The sequence below is a fragment of the Hermetia illucens genome, chromosome 2 (assembly GCF_905115235.1).
Source record: "Hermetia illucens chromosome 2, iHerIll2.2.curated.20191125, whole genome shotgun sequence".
Classification (NCBI taxonomy): domain Eukaryota; kingdom Metazoa; phylum Arthropoda; class Insecta; order Diptera; family Stratiomyidae; genus Hermetia; species Hermetia illucens.
The window spans coordinates 125,185,889-125,202,552 of record NC_051850.1 but is presented as its reverse complement, the minus strand read 5'-3'; the positions used below and the strand labels follow the sequence as shown (position 1 = coordinate 125,202,552).

General features: G+C 43.4%; 1 protein-coding gene across 1 annotated transcript in view; it reads right to left on the bottom strand.

Annotated features, from left to right (window-relative positions):
* The window catches only part of LOC119649274, a 505,257-nt gene that overhangs the window by 255,700 nt on the left and 232,893 nt on the right, over window positions 1-16,664 (bottom strand). Inside the window, exon 3 of the mRNA XM_038051363.1 lies at window positions 5,989-6,221. Coding sequence (XP_037907291.1) covers window positions 5,989-6,221 — 233 coding nt within the window. The remainder of the gene's footprint in view (window positions 1-5,988; window positions 6,222-16,664) is intronic.

The following is a 16,664-nucleotide window of genomic DNA, read 5'->3' as shown; positions in this document are numbered from 1 at the left end:
ACCTTCGTGGAAACTACTTTCTGGCAAAACAATGCCTGCGACAAAACGACCTCCGCAGAAACCGATGGCCATGAGGAGTGGATAGGGTGCCATATTTCCCCAAATAAATATTCAGCTTTGCAAAGCGGTCAGTGTACTAATCAGTCGTAAGATTAATAGCTGGAAGACATTTATACACCTTGCGCAAAAGCCATCGGCTGTTGGTTGGGAAATCAGAGGCTTAAACTTCCAACATACTGACCTGTTGCAAACCAATGGGAGTGCTAGACCCCGCTCCTGCATGGTAATTTGAAAAGACCTCCCTCACCCACTTTCTTCAATGCAGTTACGCGTTACATCTTCCAATATGGTGGCTTTTATCGAAGAGTGGAAACTACCAAACCATATCACACTTTCACATCACAGGCGCATTGATTTCGTAATGGGCATGGATCCATCACCAACTGCTCCATTTCGGAGTTTGCGGAAGGCAGGTGACGTACAAAAAATAGGACTGAACGTCCGAGCTGCGATCCCTGGAAGGTATATAAAATCCATTACTGAAATTGAAAAACAACCCAGATTTTCACAAAAGCGTGAGCGAAGCTTTCAAAAAGAGTTATCCACTCAATATACCAAAGAAAAGTAAAACAGGGGAGAATGACAAGAGAACTCCTCTAACGAGCTCTAAGGTCTAATTCAGGATCAGAAAACTTTGAAGAAGAGCATAAGGTCGAGTAAACGATCATCATGGAGATGCTTTTCGGCAGAGAGTAACTCGCGTGATGCTACTTCAAAGTTAAACAGATCCTTGTCAAACAACATAGCTATCAACTGAGTTACTAACGTTTAAAAAGCGTCAGGCACACAGAAGGCGATAGAAACCATTTGCTTGAACCAAACTTTCCAAGAAGCATCCAAAACGTCAGCTGTGAGCCAAAAGGTACACACAGGCTTCGACAGAGAGACTCACTTGAACGAGTGAAATGGACATTTAACTTCCATTACTGCAAGTCTACGAGCCTGGATGGCAGTATTCCCCCTCTAGTGATAGAAGGACTGAATTTCCGGCGTGTACATAATCGAAATACATACCTATATACTAGCGTGTTATACAAGTGATACTTATTCTCGAACCAGGCAAACCAAACTACACAGATTTAAAAAGCCTTCGACAGATCAGTCTAATTTTTTTTCTGCTAAAAGGAGTCAAAAAGCTAGTAGATCATAAGGGATACATACATTCCCAGATTACCACTTAACTGATTCGATTACATAAATATTACTGAAGCTATGAGTACTGCGCCAGTCGTAGCACTCGAAGCTGTACTAAATCTGCGGCCATTCACTTGGAGGTGAAACAGAAAGTAGCTAATGGCGCGTATGATCTTGGTACAATTGGCGCCTGGAAAAGTAGCCTATCATACAGTCAAGCATCCATCTTGAAATTCCTCGGTGAACAGCCGGTGGTTCCTAGGCTAAATTGATCTTTGAAAAGACATACTCAGACGTAATCAGGAGTCTTTTGGCATTATAGACTTAATAGCCTTCACGGGCGGGTCAACCCTGGAAGAGGGGTCGGATTCAGGGGTTTTCTCGGATAATCAAAAAATGAAGCTGTCCCACTTCTCGGAAAAGTGACAACTATATTTCAGACGAAGCTATACGCCATTTCCTCAATTTTGTTCTGACAGTCGGGCATTTTTATCAGCACTAAATAGCTACAACATTCACACAGTTGCTGTAGAAACTTGGCCGACTGAAGGGAATATTCCTGACGTGGGTACCAGAGCACTCGAATATCGCTTGGGTCTATAGTTATCGTTCCGATGCTTGTAGTTTTTCTATATAAAAATGGGTACATTTCCAAATACCTTCCTTTAGCTCCTCCTGGTAAGGGTGAATAAGGTTTTGACAGACAGGATTCAGCCTGTAGCCTCCTTAGTGGCTGAAGTTTCCTTCTGTGAAGACTTCAACTTTCGCTTCCAGGTAAATTTGGCCAGTAGTACTGCAGACAGATCGACCGTAGTCGGATTTCCAGTTTCTCCCAAGCTGTGAATTACCGTGCTTTCCCTTCTGACTGGCTCCGCCTTAGTTACTAAATGCAAACTGTCCTTTGATTTGGAAAGCACACAGACTTCTCCGAAAAGGGGCAGTAATCTGTGCTTCGGCCGTGATATGATTGCTTATTATCGCGGGTGGATTGGAAGTCTTTAACTTCTCTATAGTTTTCATGTTTTTGGACACCTCACTACGACAAAATGGTGTCCTAGGGGAGCTTCGATGTCATACTTATTTCCATCAATCCATTTCCATCATCAGGATTTCCATTATGATATTCCATATTATGGCCTATGTTTTGATTCAAGGTTAACTTTTTGGCTAAATTTGCAAAATATAGTAACAAACTGTTATTAACTTTATTTGAGCAGATATCAATATCGAAGATATTTTGAGGAATAGATCTCGTAAAGAGGCACCACTATGATTTATTTCAAATTTTGTTGAGCAGTTTTTATGAATGGCCACTTGAAATAGGTGACCAAATTTCAACTTCTGTACTTTTACTTTACAGCTGATGTCAAAACTGACACTTGCTTCGGAAAGCACTGACCGAGACATTTCATTTGATTCCCCACAAGGTTATATTCTAGGAAAAAACTTTGCACCCCTCTTTTTCAGGTACGAAGACCCCCTCCCGTTAAACGCAACGTTGAAAGATGTGATTTACTGGATGCGTTCACAGTTCCAATCATTTCACCATTTGTCGTGTTAATAGATGAAACCATTTTTGAGAAAACATCATGTAACAGACAGACAAACGGACAAAAACCGATTTTAATAAAGGTTTGTTTTCACACATGTTGAGGCAAAACCTGGCATTTGGAATCTGACCATTCACTGTCAAGGCTACTCTGAAGGGTGAAATTGCGAGGATTCACGATGCCGAATGAATAAAGTTTGCGCCCCTGCCGGCAGGCGAAAATCTTTTGTTGTACCTTAATAAATGGGACATGGGGACCAAATATATGTTGCCAATGTAAAAGATAAAGGAAGAGCCTTGCCCTGCACCAGATGTGGCTGTTCGGCCTCCTCAGACCTCAGAGGAACATATCTCAGTAAGGTTATTTTCGGTGAAGAATCTGTGCAGTCTCAGTCTCTTCAGATTCGCAAAAGCCTGCGAACGCCGAAGGCAGGAGACCATTGAACAGGCGATACAGCAGCATTGTACAGGCAGTACAATGGGGTAACAAGAGGCCTGAATGCTTGAAGCTTTCTTTCTTTCGCAGCAAGACCGATGAATGAATTTCCCAAGAAGTGCAGAATATCAAAAGTTTAGGAAGGTATAACCTTGAATCAAGGCGGATTTGTCAAAAACTGCGGAACTACTGATGTAATACACGCTGCCCGGTAACTCATGGAGAAACACCGTGAGAAGCATCGCCCTCTGTATATTGCATTTCTGGATCTAGAGAAAACGTTTGATTGTGTGCCAGACGAACTCGTCTGACATGCTCTACGACAACATTTACTCCCAGAAGAACTTGGGTTGAATTGCTCTATCACGATCCGAAAAGTAAAGTTCGAAGTATGGCGAGTGTATCAAAACCGTTTCCTGTCTCTGTTGGAGTTTATCAAGGAAGCGCCCTCTTACCATTCCTCTTTGTTCTTGTTATGGACACCGTAACACGGGACATTCAACGTCCAGTGCTTTATGCAGATGTTTTCCTAGCATCACATAGCAAAAATGATCTCGAGCAACTTGTCGAGAAATGGAATGATCGCCTTATACAATACGTTCTCAGATCGATTCTGAATAAAATTCAATTTTTGACGACCGATTCCCATGAAGCAGGAACAATCACTGTCAGTGGCAGTGACCTGCCCAGAATGGAGAACTGCGTTATGAAATTGTTTCAGTTATAAACGCAACTTGGATGAAGTGGCGTTCCACAACTGGTGTTCTTTGTAATCGATGTATCAACGAACGTCGCAAATCTAACATTTGCCGGAATGTCGTCTGTCCTGTCGCTCTCTATGGTTCTGAGTGTTGGCCAACTATAAAAGACAATGAAGGGTGTCTTACGGTAGTGGAGACGAATGTATTGCGTTGAACTAGTGGCGTGACACGATTTGATCCCATCTGAAATGAGGATATCAGCGATCGATATGAAGTTGCACCGATCGTGGAAAAATTGTGAGGGCGTCCTCGATGGTATGGTCACGTAATTCGCGAGAGAATTCACTTGCCAAGATTGGTCTGAACATCGAAGTCGATGCTAACCGGCCAAAAGGCAGGCCAAAACAACGTTGACTTGATACGCTGCATGAGGATTTGGAAGCCTTGAGATTGCATCCAAATCAGGCATTTGATAGAGGCAAATGGCGAAACCGATCACGACGAGCCGACCCCGTTTGTGAACGGGACAAAGGCTGAAGAAAAAGAAGAAGAGGAAGGTATAAACTTACCGAGACATTCTGGAGTCGTTTTTGGCATGAAGTATCCGAAAACCGGCAAGCCATGTTGAAAGATATATGGACATAGTTGATACGAGGTCTTTCACTTAGAGTATCAAGGGTAAATAAATAGCACGCCTTATGTATTTATGCCAGCTTGTCCACCCGCTGTCTAGAGATAACAGAGCAACCAAATGAAATTTCGTCAATAATATCATATAGATTTTACGAAATTCCAAGACATTCATTTAGGAAGCTTCCCAGATCAGAGATAATCACAATTGAGTATTGCAAGAAAGGATGTCCATTTAGAAGGCCTATCGACGAATATAACAAAACATAGGGTAAAAATCCCACTATTTCAATTAACTCATATCTTAGAATCGGTACTTAGTTTTATTTTCACATTCAATCCATAAACCTTCCATCAAAACTGTTCACCACGAACACAAAACGTGCCTACAAATGGAAACCTGCAGTCTCGGCTCTTAAAATTCCAGACACCTCCAGCAATATTTCGTGTTGATTCAAATGGATTTCAGATTAGCCCATGCAATTTATTAGAAAAGTCAATGGACGACGACGCCATCCTCGGCAGGCTGCATACAGAGCGAAAATGCCATTCAATTATTGCAACCGTATCAGTTGGTCCGGATCCAGGCTCAAACGTCCAGGATTTTGCTGCTACTTTGTTGCTGCGAATACCTGGGACGAGAGCTATATTAAACCTTATGAGCAATTCATTTCAGTACTGAGATGGCCGAAGGATATCCCTACGCTTTTGTACCTATTTCTATTGCGATAATTGTTTTTCCTCTCGCAAAGTCTGCAGATTTTCCCTCCTGCCTCCTCCGCAGGTCTTTATGTGGATCAAGTCGAGGCCGTTTTTCATCTGAACTCCAATTTATGAGGTGGTGTTCGTGCCTCTCTGGCCGCTATCTATGCCCAACATTCTTGGCGCGTGCTTTTTCATAAATGAAATTGTTTTGTCAATTGTGGGAGACTTAAATGGAATTGAAAACGGCAGTGGCAGGGTTGCAGATGTGAGTTCGTTACGATTTAATGCACCAAATTGCACCTAAAGCGAATCAAGTTAACATGAAAATGCATAATTTATGTGGGATTGCGACAAGCCGTTCCATTCGAATCATTATTTCCGTGCTATTGGAGGCGAGGCCCTTACTGGAAAGTATACTTGATACTATCGCTGGACTGAGAATCCAAGGTTGGCGTTTAGTTGATGAAATATGGTTACTTATGGAAACTGTGGTTTCCGCAATTTAATAGAATTTTCATTAAAAAATATTGTGGTAATGGCATATAATTACGAACAATTTCCTAGAAGAATTCTGCGGTGAATAGCTGTTCACTGTTTACTTTGAAGCAAGGAGCACTTTACCAACAGTTGAACAACAAAAATTCATCACTTATTTGGAACGGACATATTCTTGGGAAATTTTCAAGCTACTAATTCTCAAAGAGAAACTTTGATAAACGTGCTTCCCAAGTCCTCCCATGATGAAATTCCACGAAATCAAATTCGGTACTCACCATTCTCACTAGCTGGAACATTTCGCGGTCGGGGCGGCGGTCGAGGTGGTAACGGTGGTCCTTGATCCTCCTCTGATGTGGCACCGTCAGTCACTTTCACGCCTGAATCCGTGCCATCACTGTAAACTTCGATTTGACTCGAGTAATTCCTCTCGTCAGTACTGCTAGACACTTGCGAGGACTTCGCAGGACCATTCTTGAGATGCCGTTGCTGTTCCGTAGTCGCATTTAATCTGCAAAATTAATTAAAATTTTGATTAAATACTAATTGAGGTGTAACGTGAAAGTTTGGAGTTTATTCCGTGGAGTAGTCAAATTAGAGTTGATTTTCAATGACAGTTACATTTTGACAAGACAAAGTATTCATTCATTTCCAAAATGGAATAAGTTGCTCAAGCACGTGACATCATTTTCCATATTAGAATTTATATAAGCATTACCGGACTTCATAACCTATAACCTCATTCCATATATTTGGATTCGGGATAAAAACTGTATTGGAAGCTAAGGATTTTAACTCTCCAAGTGGTGAGAAGCCACAGACTTCAACTCCACCGGCGATCATGAGCAATCAGTTCGCGGCCGAAGCGCGGATTTCGGAGGCCTTACCAAAGTCATGGCCCCCTATGGACAAATCTGTGGAAAGCATACTTTCCAACTCAGTGAAAAGTTTTTATTTAGTGCCTACGACGAAGCCAGCCAAAAAGGAAAATACAGCAACTCTCAGCTTGGGGTAAACTGGAAATCTAACTACAGCCAGCCCGTCCGTAGTACTACTACCCAAATCTACCTGTAAGCGGGAGTGGAAGGAGGGGGATTATAGGCTGAATTCTGCCCGTCAGAACCGTCTCCTTCACCCTTACTAGGAAGAGCGGAAGAAAGGAAACCCGGTGACGTGGACGCCGCTGGTTTAATGCTGGTATGTGAAAATGAAGTCAATCGGCCCGGACGCCGTGAAACTAGGAAGGGTTCGAACCGGCGACAGAGGAAGGCACTTCGGAAGATACCTTGGGAATGGGGACACGCATGTGGGTGCACCACTAGTTGCGGTAATGACGGACGCAAGGAAGCAGAATTTTCGGCGGAAGATGGGAACAAGCAGGTAACCTCTACATCCGCGACTCTCGCGAGGATTAGGATCGGTGTGCCAAGAGGTGATCGAATCAGCCTCATTTCCAACCGCTCTCGTGGAAGTTTTCAAGGTTGGCAAAATGTCAAACGAACAATTCACTATTCTCCGGGAATGCTAGAGCCAAGATTTATCAATCAAGGGTTTCGCGATGGGCTCCTCCATTTGGAGTGCATTAATAAGGCTTTAAAGTGACTCGAGGAGGTAATTCTGACTTTGAGTTCTGGCGGTCATCTCAAGTTCACTTTTGTAAACACTGAGCTATGCAGGACAGACCATGTCAGATGTTGAACACCTGACCCTCGAAGGAAGGCAGTGGATATCATCCGCATTGGATGAACAGAACCTGGGAATAGACTTTGAATATATAGGTCACGAATGTAAAAAATACCAATCTACAAAAGTGGAAAATTTCAGCTTAATATTCGAACTGGAAAAAAAGCATCTGAAGGTGCTTAGGAACAGTCCCCATATGGTGTTCCATTCTTTCGTCGATAGATTGAAATTCAATCATATTAGGAAACTATAGAGCATCACTTCAATTTTGAGAGGGCAGGGCAGCAAAATGAACGTCTTCAATTCACACTAAAGAGAACGAATTGCAGCACCCTGTTATGCTTTCTCGCAATGGAGCTGTGCGCGGAGGATAGTACATACGGTGGGGGAACTCCCGTATGGCGGCTCGCCCTGGTCTTCTCCTACACCATTTACGGAACACACGGAAAAAGAGAAGTCAGAGACGTGGACGAAACTGATTAGATGCCAGTTTGCATGAACGTACCGGACACCGCAAACCAGTGAAGGGAAACTCACACGCGGGCTGTAGTATTCTAACTGTGTTTCTATACACCTCAGACTTATGCTTATGCCGAAAAACATAAAGATTGATCAAATTAACCTGGAGTATACCAAAGACACCTCCTATTTGCTGGTAGCAACGCTGACGAAGCTGCAGAACTACCCCTACATTTTTCTTGTTCAAACGCTATGGGTTGGATTTAATATTAAAGGGGACTTGGAGGCAAGACAGTTAGAGGCAACCACGCGGAGACAGTTCTGTTCCCATGACCCAGGACATCTTACCATACCAGATTAATGACGAGGGGAAAAACATCATAGTAGCCTCTGCTTATTTTCCCGATGATTCTTTGTATCCTCCACCGATGCAAGAACTAAGAGATCTGGTAGCGTATGCAGAATCAAGTGATCTCGAACTCGTAATAGGTTGCGATGCAAATGCTCAACATTTTTGTAGCAAATGCAATCCAAGAGGAGAGAAGCTATTTGATTTCATCACTTCAGCTGGTCTTATGACTGGAAAAGTAGGGTGCGCCCCAACGTTTATGGGACCGAGAAGAAGTGAAGTAATTGACCTAACATTCTGTACCTCGAGTGCGCGACGACGAGTGCTAGACGAGGTCTCACTGTCGGATCACCGATATCTAAAATTCAATCTGAATATTGCGGACAGCGGGACTGGACAAAATTCAATGAACTTCTTGGTAATAAACTGCAGCTTCTTAGGTGACTAAGAACTCCTTTGGCGAAAGAAGATGTATTGAAAACTCTAGATCGCACACTTTTAGAGTGCTATGAAGAGGCTTGTCCTATTCCCCGAGATGGACCGGTGAACTTCAAAATCTAAGGAAATCAAACAGACGACCTTTGAATCTCGATTGCAAAAGCAATAAGAATAATCGGTTAAGAACACACAGCGCAAAAGGCTCGTGTTCGAAACCAGACTCTTTTAGTGTGAGGAACTGGAAAGCGAAAGAGGGATTCAGGTCTGCGGAGAGTCCATAAAAGGAATGAGTTGGCCAAGTTTCGCGAACTCCACAGTTGAGTCTATACAGTCTCTCTTGGAAGTATACATCCAGGAGAACAGGTGGGTGGGAAAGAATTGGCGGTTTCAGGAAACATTTCAACATGAAAGTGCTGCAAGGGGTATTGGGACATTGCGAGAGCGGTTGTTGCGAATGAAACGGTGAGAGCTGCTATACTATCATTTGGACACTTCAAAGCACCTGACATGGATGGTATCTATCAACGATGTTAAAGGAAGGCATTGAGCACTTAGAGCAATTTTTAAGAAATGTGTTTCAAGGATGTCTTGCTCTGGGATACGTGCCTACCTCTTGGCAGAAGGTTAAGGTAGTCTTCCTAAATAAACCTGGGAAAGATGACTATTCAAATCTAAAGGACCTAAGACAAATCAGCTTAGCATCATTTTCTCTGAAATGTTTAGAAAGACTGGTTGAACGTCACAATCGTGAGAAGGCGCTAAGATCGGCCCACTAAATGAAAACTGACACGTTTATCAACGTGGAAAGTCCTGTGAGTCTGCTCTTCATTCTGTGGTTTCAAAAATAGATGGCGCCACTCTGAAACGCGAATACGGGATGGGAGTGTTAGAGGACACTGAAGGACGTGTAAGATTATACGCCTTTCTAGGAGCTCTGTGATATCGCCACAGAACATGGTGTTCATGAAGGTTGAATTATGTGGGTCTATGCCATCCCAACGCAGAATGTGTGTTGAAGTCTGAGTGTTCGTCGCTACCTAACAACGGAAGCGACGAAAGGCTGCCACAAAGAGATGCGCAATCGCTACTTCTGTCGAGTATATGCATTACTACAAAGCGAATTGTAAAATCCGCCAACACACGCCTAAGCTGCGGATCACGCGGCTGTGCTAGAAGTTAGTCGTAATCTCGGAACGGTGTGTTGAAATATACAACGCGTCGTTGATTTGATTGACAATTGGTGCCTCAATCATGGACTTTCGGTAAATCCAAAAAGGACCAAAAAAGAGAAAATTGAATGGTCTTTGCTTTCCAGAGATTACAGGTTCAACACTTCAACTCTCCGCAGAATTACTCTAAACAAGAAACTTCTTTGGAACAAACATGTAGAGGTAAAGATGAAATGAGCTCTCACAGGTTATGGACTATGTAGGTGGATTTTTGCCTTCACATGGGGACTTAGGGCTCGGATAGTAATATGGATATATGTTACTATCATTAGGCCAATGTTCGCTTATGTACTCATAGTGTGACGTGTTTAGGTCAAACCAAAGAGTTTTCGCTATAAACTAGCCACACAGAGCTGTGTCGTTGGGTATTACCAGTGCCACGAGCACGACATCAGCGCAGCTCTAAATGCATTAATCAGTTTGTATCCTTGGGTTTGTTTATTAAGAGCACTGCAATAATGAACCATTGGAAGAGTTATTGGGAGACCCGAATTCGGTTCCTGAAATGCCTTCTGATTCTCGGATCCCCGTACACCTGTTTTGTAGAAAATATAAAGTTATCTTGAAACGTAGATGTAGTGATGTCTTTTACATCGGGGGTTCAAAGACAGAACAGGGTTCTACTGTAGGAGTCTATATCTCGAATAAAAACGAGAAGTAGGCTTTTTCCTTGGGACAATATGCAGTGGTTTTTCGCAATCTCAAAGGCGACAACCCGCGTGTTTGACGAGCGGTTGAAGGGCAAATTGCATTCAGGGCGATGAGCAGTCCTTTGATCACTTCAAAGATCATTCAGGAATGTAGAAACCGTTTGAACCCTATTTATAGATGCAATACGGTGGAACTGCTCTGTATACACGGTCAATGTGTTGTAGAGGGAAATGAAATCTCGGATGCTTTAGCAAAAGATGGTTCAAGTTCCCTCATTTTCGGAGAGGAAGAGCAACTGGAGTGTCAGTAGCATTGGCTAATACTACTATCAAAAACTGGGAACAATCTTCCCATAATGGCCTTAATGCTCTTAAACACACCAAAGTTTTCTTGTGACAACCAAACAAATATATTGCAAAATTGATCCTGTGAATTGATCAGGAGTATTGTAGATATTCTGACTGGCCATAATTCATTAGCCAGGCATATGTTCAAGATGGTACGTGCCGATCACGTACATGGAGAATTTTCTACGTAAGTGGCTCGTCTATGGGCACATCAGACATCAGATGTTTAGTACTGATGCAGCGGGATATTCCGCTAGACGGAAGAGTCAAGTACAATGGAATACTAGGGTCTGAGTACTCAAAGGCTTATTTAAAACAGTACAGTTCATGACGCGAGTGTCGACAGAGAGAAAATCCATGGTGAGGCAACTTCTGAATTGATGCTCCTCCTGTCTCATATATCACGTGCAACCTTTGATGTTGCCATCTAGATTTGGCATCCTCAGGCCATAAAAATGGAGGATCCCCTTTCTTCACACTTCCGCGAACATCGCTGGTGGCAAACGGGGAACATCGAAAGAGTCACTCCCCTGGAATTTGTACACGAGATAAGAACGCACTATTAACGATAGCCGGATCTGCGACCCCCGTTATCCAGCAAAATGTTGCATACGTACCTTCTTCCCTACGAAGAGAGAAATATGAACACGAAATCACGACGTAATCCGTGCCAGTCTAGTTTTTGCTGTTTGAAGGTTCATTGGAGTAGAAGTATTCCTGACAGCCAACACATCCTGTCGCAACATATCTCTGTTTCGAAGAGAATAATCACCACGAGCAATCGTCCTACCTTCAACAACTAAGAAAAGAGCGAATTTCTGAAGACGTTCTAAGCCTAATATGCATTCTCTCCGCTTCCTCAATCCGACACAAACCTGCAATGTCTTATTATTCACCTCTCTTCTTTGCTTCGATTCAAAAGCTTAATCAAATACAAAGTGTCGAGGGTAGCCCAGGTTTATAACACAATTAAATACCCGCAGACCTTCTTGTCTTCTTTCTCGCTACGAGAGAAACTGCGAGTCGAAAGCTAAGAAAGAATTTTCATTCGCATAAAGGTAGAAGGAGACAGTTTCCAATGTGCGGGCGGGACAGCCTTCCGTGCTCCAGCCGACAAGATCTGTATTCCAGAGACTTAAAGCACGCTGCCTTGCAAGATTTCAGGCCTCTGCCATGACATAAATGAAAATTAGGGTAAGAAAATTCTCAGCAACCGGACGCATCTTCGATGACACCTGAGAGGCTTGCCTTACGAAATTCACAAAAAAAAGAAACATCTTCACAAGAATTACTCAACTATTCATGGAGTGGGGAAAGTTTAGGAACAGTTGCTTCTGGGAAAAGGCATGTAGCCATGTATATATCTACCCGATAAACCAGAACGAAGTTGGGAGCCGGAACAGGCTATCTTTCACAGTTTCACTTATTTGGATCCTAACGAAGGACTTAGGAACTACGACACGAAATCAAGAGCTAGAAGGAATACTGTAAGCATGGCTAATCAAAGAAGATAACAGAAAGCAATGGAACCTCAGGTGTAATTTGGTTACCAAAAAACTCGATATCCGTCGGTCAGCCTGTTCCATTCAGCAAAGATGGAACAAACCGTGGAGGCCCTTTTTCCTGTTCACCCCATCCAAGTGTTGATGAAGCAGTGAGTACTGAGGAATGCCCACTCTTCACTACAAAGGGGCTAGAGGAGGCGGTCCTGCCCATGAAGGACAAAAAAGCACCAGGAGCGGATAATGTTCACAATAAAGTACTGAAACACACAGTCGGCGAGTGGTGCTCCTTCGAACGCCTTCAATACGCCACATGCTTCAGCCGTTCTTTAACAGACCGTGGTCTGCTCTACGAAACCTGAGAAGCCAGCGCAGAATGAAGGTCACATCGTGGAGATCCTGGGTCTGGACGCTTGGAACGCGTTATACGACAGTCTTCTACGACTCAATATGTCTGATGAATCGTATCTGGTCGGACACGCGGATGATGTAGCGGGACTGGTTACTGCACGCACGTTGAGCAAGCTCAGCTCATGGTGACGCGGTAAGCAGATGGATTCTATATATGATTGCCGTTCATCCCTTGGTTGGTTATATCGCGCGTATACCCAATCTTTTTTACGGTTCCGAAGTATGGGCTGCCTCCCTCAGTAAAGAGATGTACCGCAAGCGCGTAGCGAAAGTACAAAGACAAGGGGAGCGTGAGTTTTGTCAGATTAGTGTACCCTTTCCGAAATAGCAGTAACGATAATATCTGGAGTTATTCGAATAGGTTTCCTTGTTGTCGGGTAGCGGTTTATAAGGCAAGGGAAATAAGAACTGTGCATGGCAACAATCTTCGGAAACAGAATCTAGGGATAGATGGACCGCTCATTCCAAAAAGGACCTGAAGCTGTGGTTGAATCGAAAACGCGATGAAGTTGACTATTGCTCAGCGAGCATGGATATTTTCAATTTTACCTACACACAATCGGGAAACTACGGTCGCAAGAATGTAAATGATGATAACTACTCCACCATTTCCTCCAGCAATAGGTCGGAGCACCGTCGACATCACCTTTCGAGGGAAGGGTGTCTTTTATCCCACCCCCCCCCCACACCATAATTGAGGTCATGCTGTAGATGCTGCACGTGAAGCCGAGTGACACGTTACATTCAAACCATTTTTGGACGAAGATGGATAAGAGCAGAATGGTTAGAGCACAAGGCTATCGTGCGGAAGGTCGCGGTTCAAATCTCACTGGTGGCAGTGGGATTTGTATCGTGATTTGACGTCGGATACCAATCGACTCAGCTGTGAATGAGTAGCTGAGTCAAATCAGGATAATAATCTCGGGCGAGCGCAATGCTGACCACATTGCCTCCTACAGTATACTGTAGTGTACCGTTTCGATCTTGAATTAAGTGGTCTAACACACTTCAAGGCCCTGATCAACCTGATCAACCCTGATTAACGATTATTATTATTATGGATAAGAGAGATGCGACTCTCTGATTTCATGGGGTATTATTCCTATATTGAATAGGCCTGACCTGAGCTAATGTGTCAAACAGTTCCGGGTTAGAGTCCTCGATGAAACAGGGGGAGGTTTAAGCCAGTAGTATGTCTCCATAGTAAAAAAAAAAAAGTTACACCCCCCTTTCACATATATGGGGACCCCTCTAAATCTCAACGTAGAAGGACATCACTTACTGCTTGTCATAGTTCCCACCTTCTCAGCAAATTTCGTGTCAATCGGTATAGCCGTTTCTGAGAAAAGTGTGTGTGACAGACAGACAGACAGACAGCCAGGGTGGTAGCCTCAATCGTCCTCTATGCGACCCCAGTTTGAAGGGAGGCGTTGCGGATATCAGTTAATACTAGCAAACTGAATGCAGTCTACAGGATGACAGCCTGGAGGGTATGCTCTGCCTTCAGGACTGTCTCAGACGATGCAGCACTCGTCATCTCTGAAATAATGCCGATTGGTATCTTGGCAGATGAGATGACGAATATATACAATGTGAAGCCAATCTCTCCCTTATTGCAGACGAAGAACGCTGAGAGGGAGAGATCCATAAATAGATGGCAAGAGCGGTGGGAACGCTCGGGAAAGGGTCCGTGGACTCACAGGCTCATTCCTGCCATCAAGGAGTTGTTGGAGAGACGACATGGTGAGATTAATTATAATCTCACCCAGTTTCTCACGGGACCTGGAGGATATCTCCAATACCTTCACAAGTTTAAATTGGAGACCTCACCCGACTGTCCAAATTGCGATGGAGTCCCAGAGGACCCAGAGCATGTATTCTTCCATTGTCCGAGATTTGTGGAAGAAAGGAGGAATCTAGAGGAGACTCTAGGAGAGGTGTTAGTACCAGAAAATCTGGTGCCGAAAATGCTAGCACATCAGGAGAATTGGGATGCGGTCAACTCCATGATCGCATCTATTCAAGATAAACTGCGAAAGGCAGAGGAAGATTTTCCGGTTGGGTAGTTTCTGAGAATGAGTGCGTTAAAGAAATCATCACTTTCCACCCCTCCCACTCCCCGCCTTTCTAACAAATCTCAAAACTTCGAAAAGTACTAATCAAGATAAATTGCGAAAGGCAGAGGAAAGGAGAAAAGCGCGGTCCCGTGCGCCGCGTATAGAAGAAAGGTGACAAAGCTAGAGTGAGCTGACTCCGCCCCGTTATGTAATACCTTATGGTGGTTCCATGGGGCAGGGAGGGAGTCGGGGGTGGTTTTAGTGGGTAAAAATCCCACACGCTGGTGTGTCCAGACCAGTGTCTTTTGAAGATTTCCACCTCCTCAAAAAAAAAAGACAGACAGACAGAGAGACAGTAAACCGATTTTAATAAGGTTTTGTGTTTACACAAAACCTTAAAAAAGTCGGGAAACCGGAAGCTGAGCGCTTCAGGTATGAAAGGTTTTGTTTGCTTCTCCTGTGAATATATTTGAGTGTAGAACTATTCCATTTGTACGTAGCCCGTTATCTATATGCATTTAGCATGTCTGACTATCCATTTTAGCGTGATATTGATATTTAGTTCCAATGAATTTACACGATAAAGTCACTTTTGATCAAACTTGCGGATAATATTCTTCATATTATATTTTATACTACCACCAAGCTTTATAGCTCTGGGATAAACTTAAGGGTGATTTCTGAGAATGAGTCCGTTAAAGAAATCATCACTTTCCACCCCTCCCACTCCCCGCCTTTCTAACAAATCTCAAAACTTCGAAAAGTAATAATCGAGACCTTTCATTTGATACCCCACATGACTACATTCGGTGAAATTTTTACGCCCCCCTTTCACATATATGGGGACCCCCTAAATCTCAACGTAGAAGGACATCACTTACTGGTTGTCACAGTTCCCACCTTCTCAGCAAATTTCGTGTCAATCGGTATAGCCGTTTCTGAGAAAAGTGCGTGTGACAGACAGACAGCCAGCCAGGGTGGTAGCCTCAATCGTCCTCTATACGACCCCAGTTTGGAGGGAGGCGTTGCGGATATCAGTTAATACTAGCAAACTGAATGCAATCTACAGGAGGACAGCCTTGAGGGTATGCTCTGCCTTCAGGACTGTCTCAGATGGTGCAGTACTCGTCATCTCTGGAATGATTGCCGAGATGAGATGACGAATATATACAATGTGAAACCAATCTCTCCCTTATCGCAGACGAAGAACCCTGAGAGGGAGAGATCCATAAATAGATGGCAAGAGCGGTGGAAATGCTCGGGAAAGGGTCAGTGGACTCAAAGGCTCATTCCTGCCACTAAGAAGTGGTTGGAGAGACGACACGGTGAGATTAATTAGAATCTCACCCAGTTTCTCACGGGGCATGGAGGATATCGGCAATACCTGCACAGGTTTAATATTGGAGACCTCACCCGACTGGCCAAATTGTAATGAAGTCCCAGAGGACCCAGAGCATGCATTCCTCCACTGTCCGAGATTTGTGGAAGAAAAGTATTCATAGGTGCACATAACATATATAAGATTTTAAGTTTTTATCTATCATTTCCATTATTTATTTCTGAAATCATCGTATGTGATGCAGAGCAAAGAAGCTATTATTAGTGCTGTTCGTCGTTATGTGACTACTTCAGGTGTTCTCTTTGCCATCTAATTCTTAGGCAAATATTCGCATGAATAAAATCAATAATCCAAAAAATCTATAAATCGACAAAGAAATACAAGAAAATGTCAATTCCAATTCAATTGCAATCTCACAAGTGCAGTTTCTCTACTTAACGTCTTGTCTTCCCATCAGCCATTGCAAATTTATTCTGAAAGGTTTTTTCT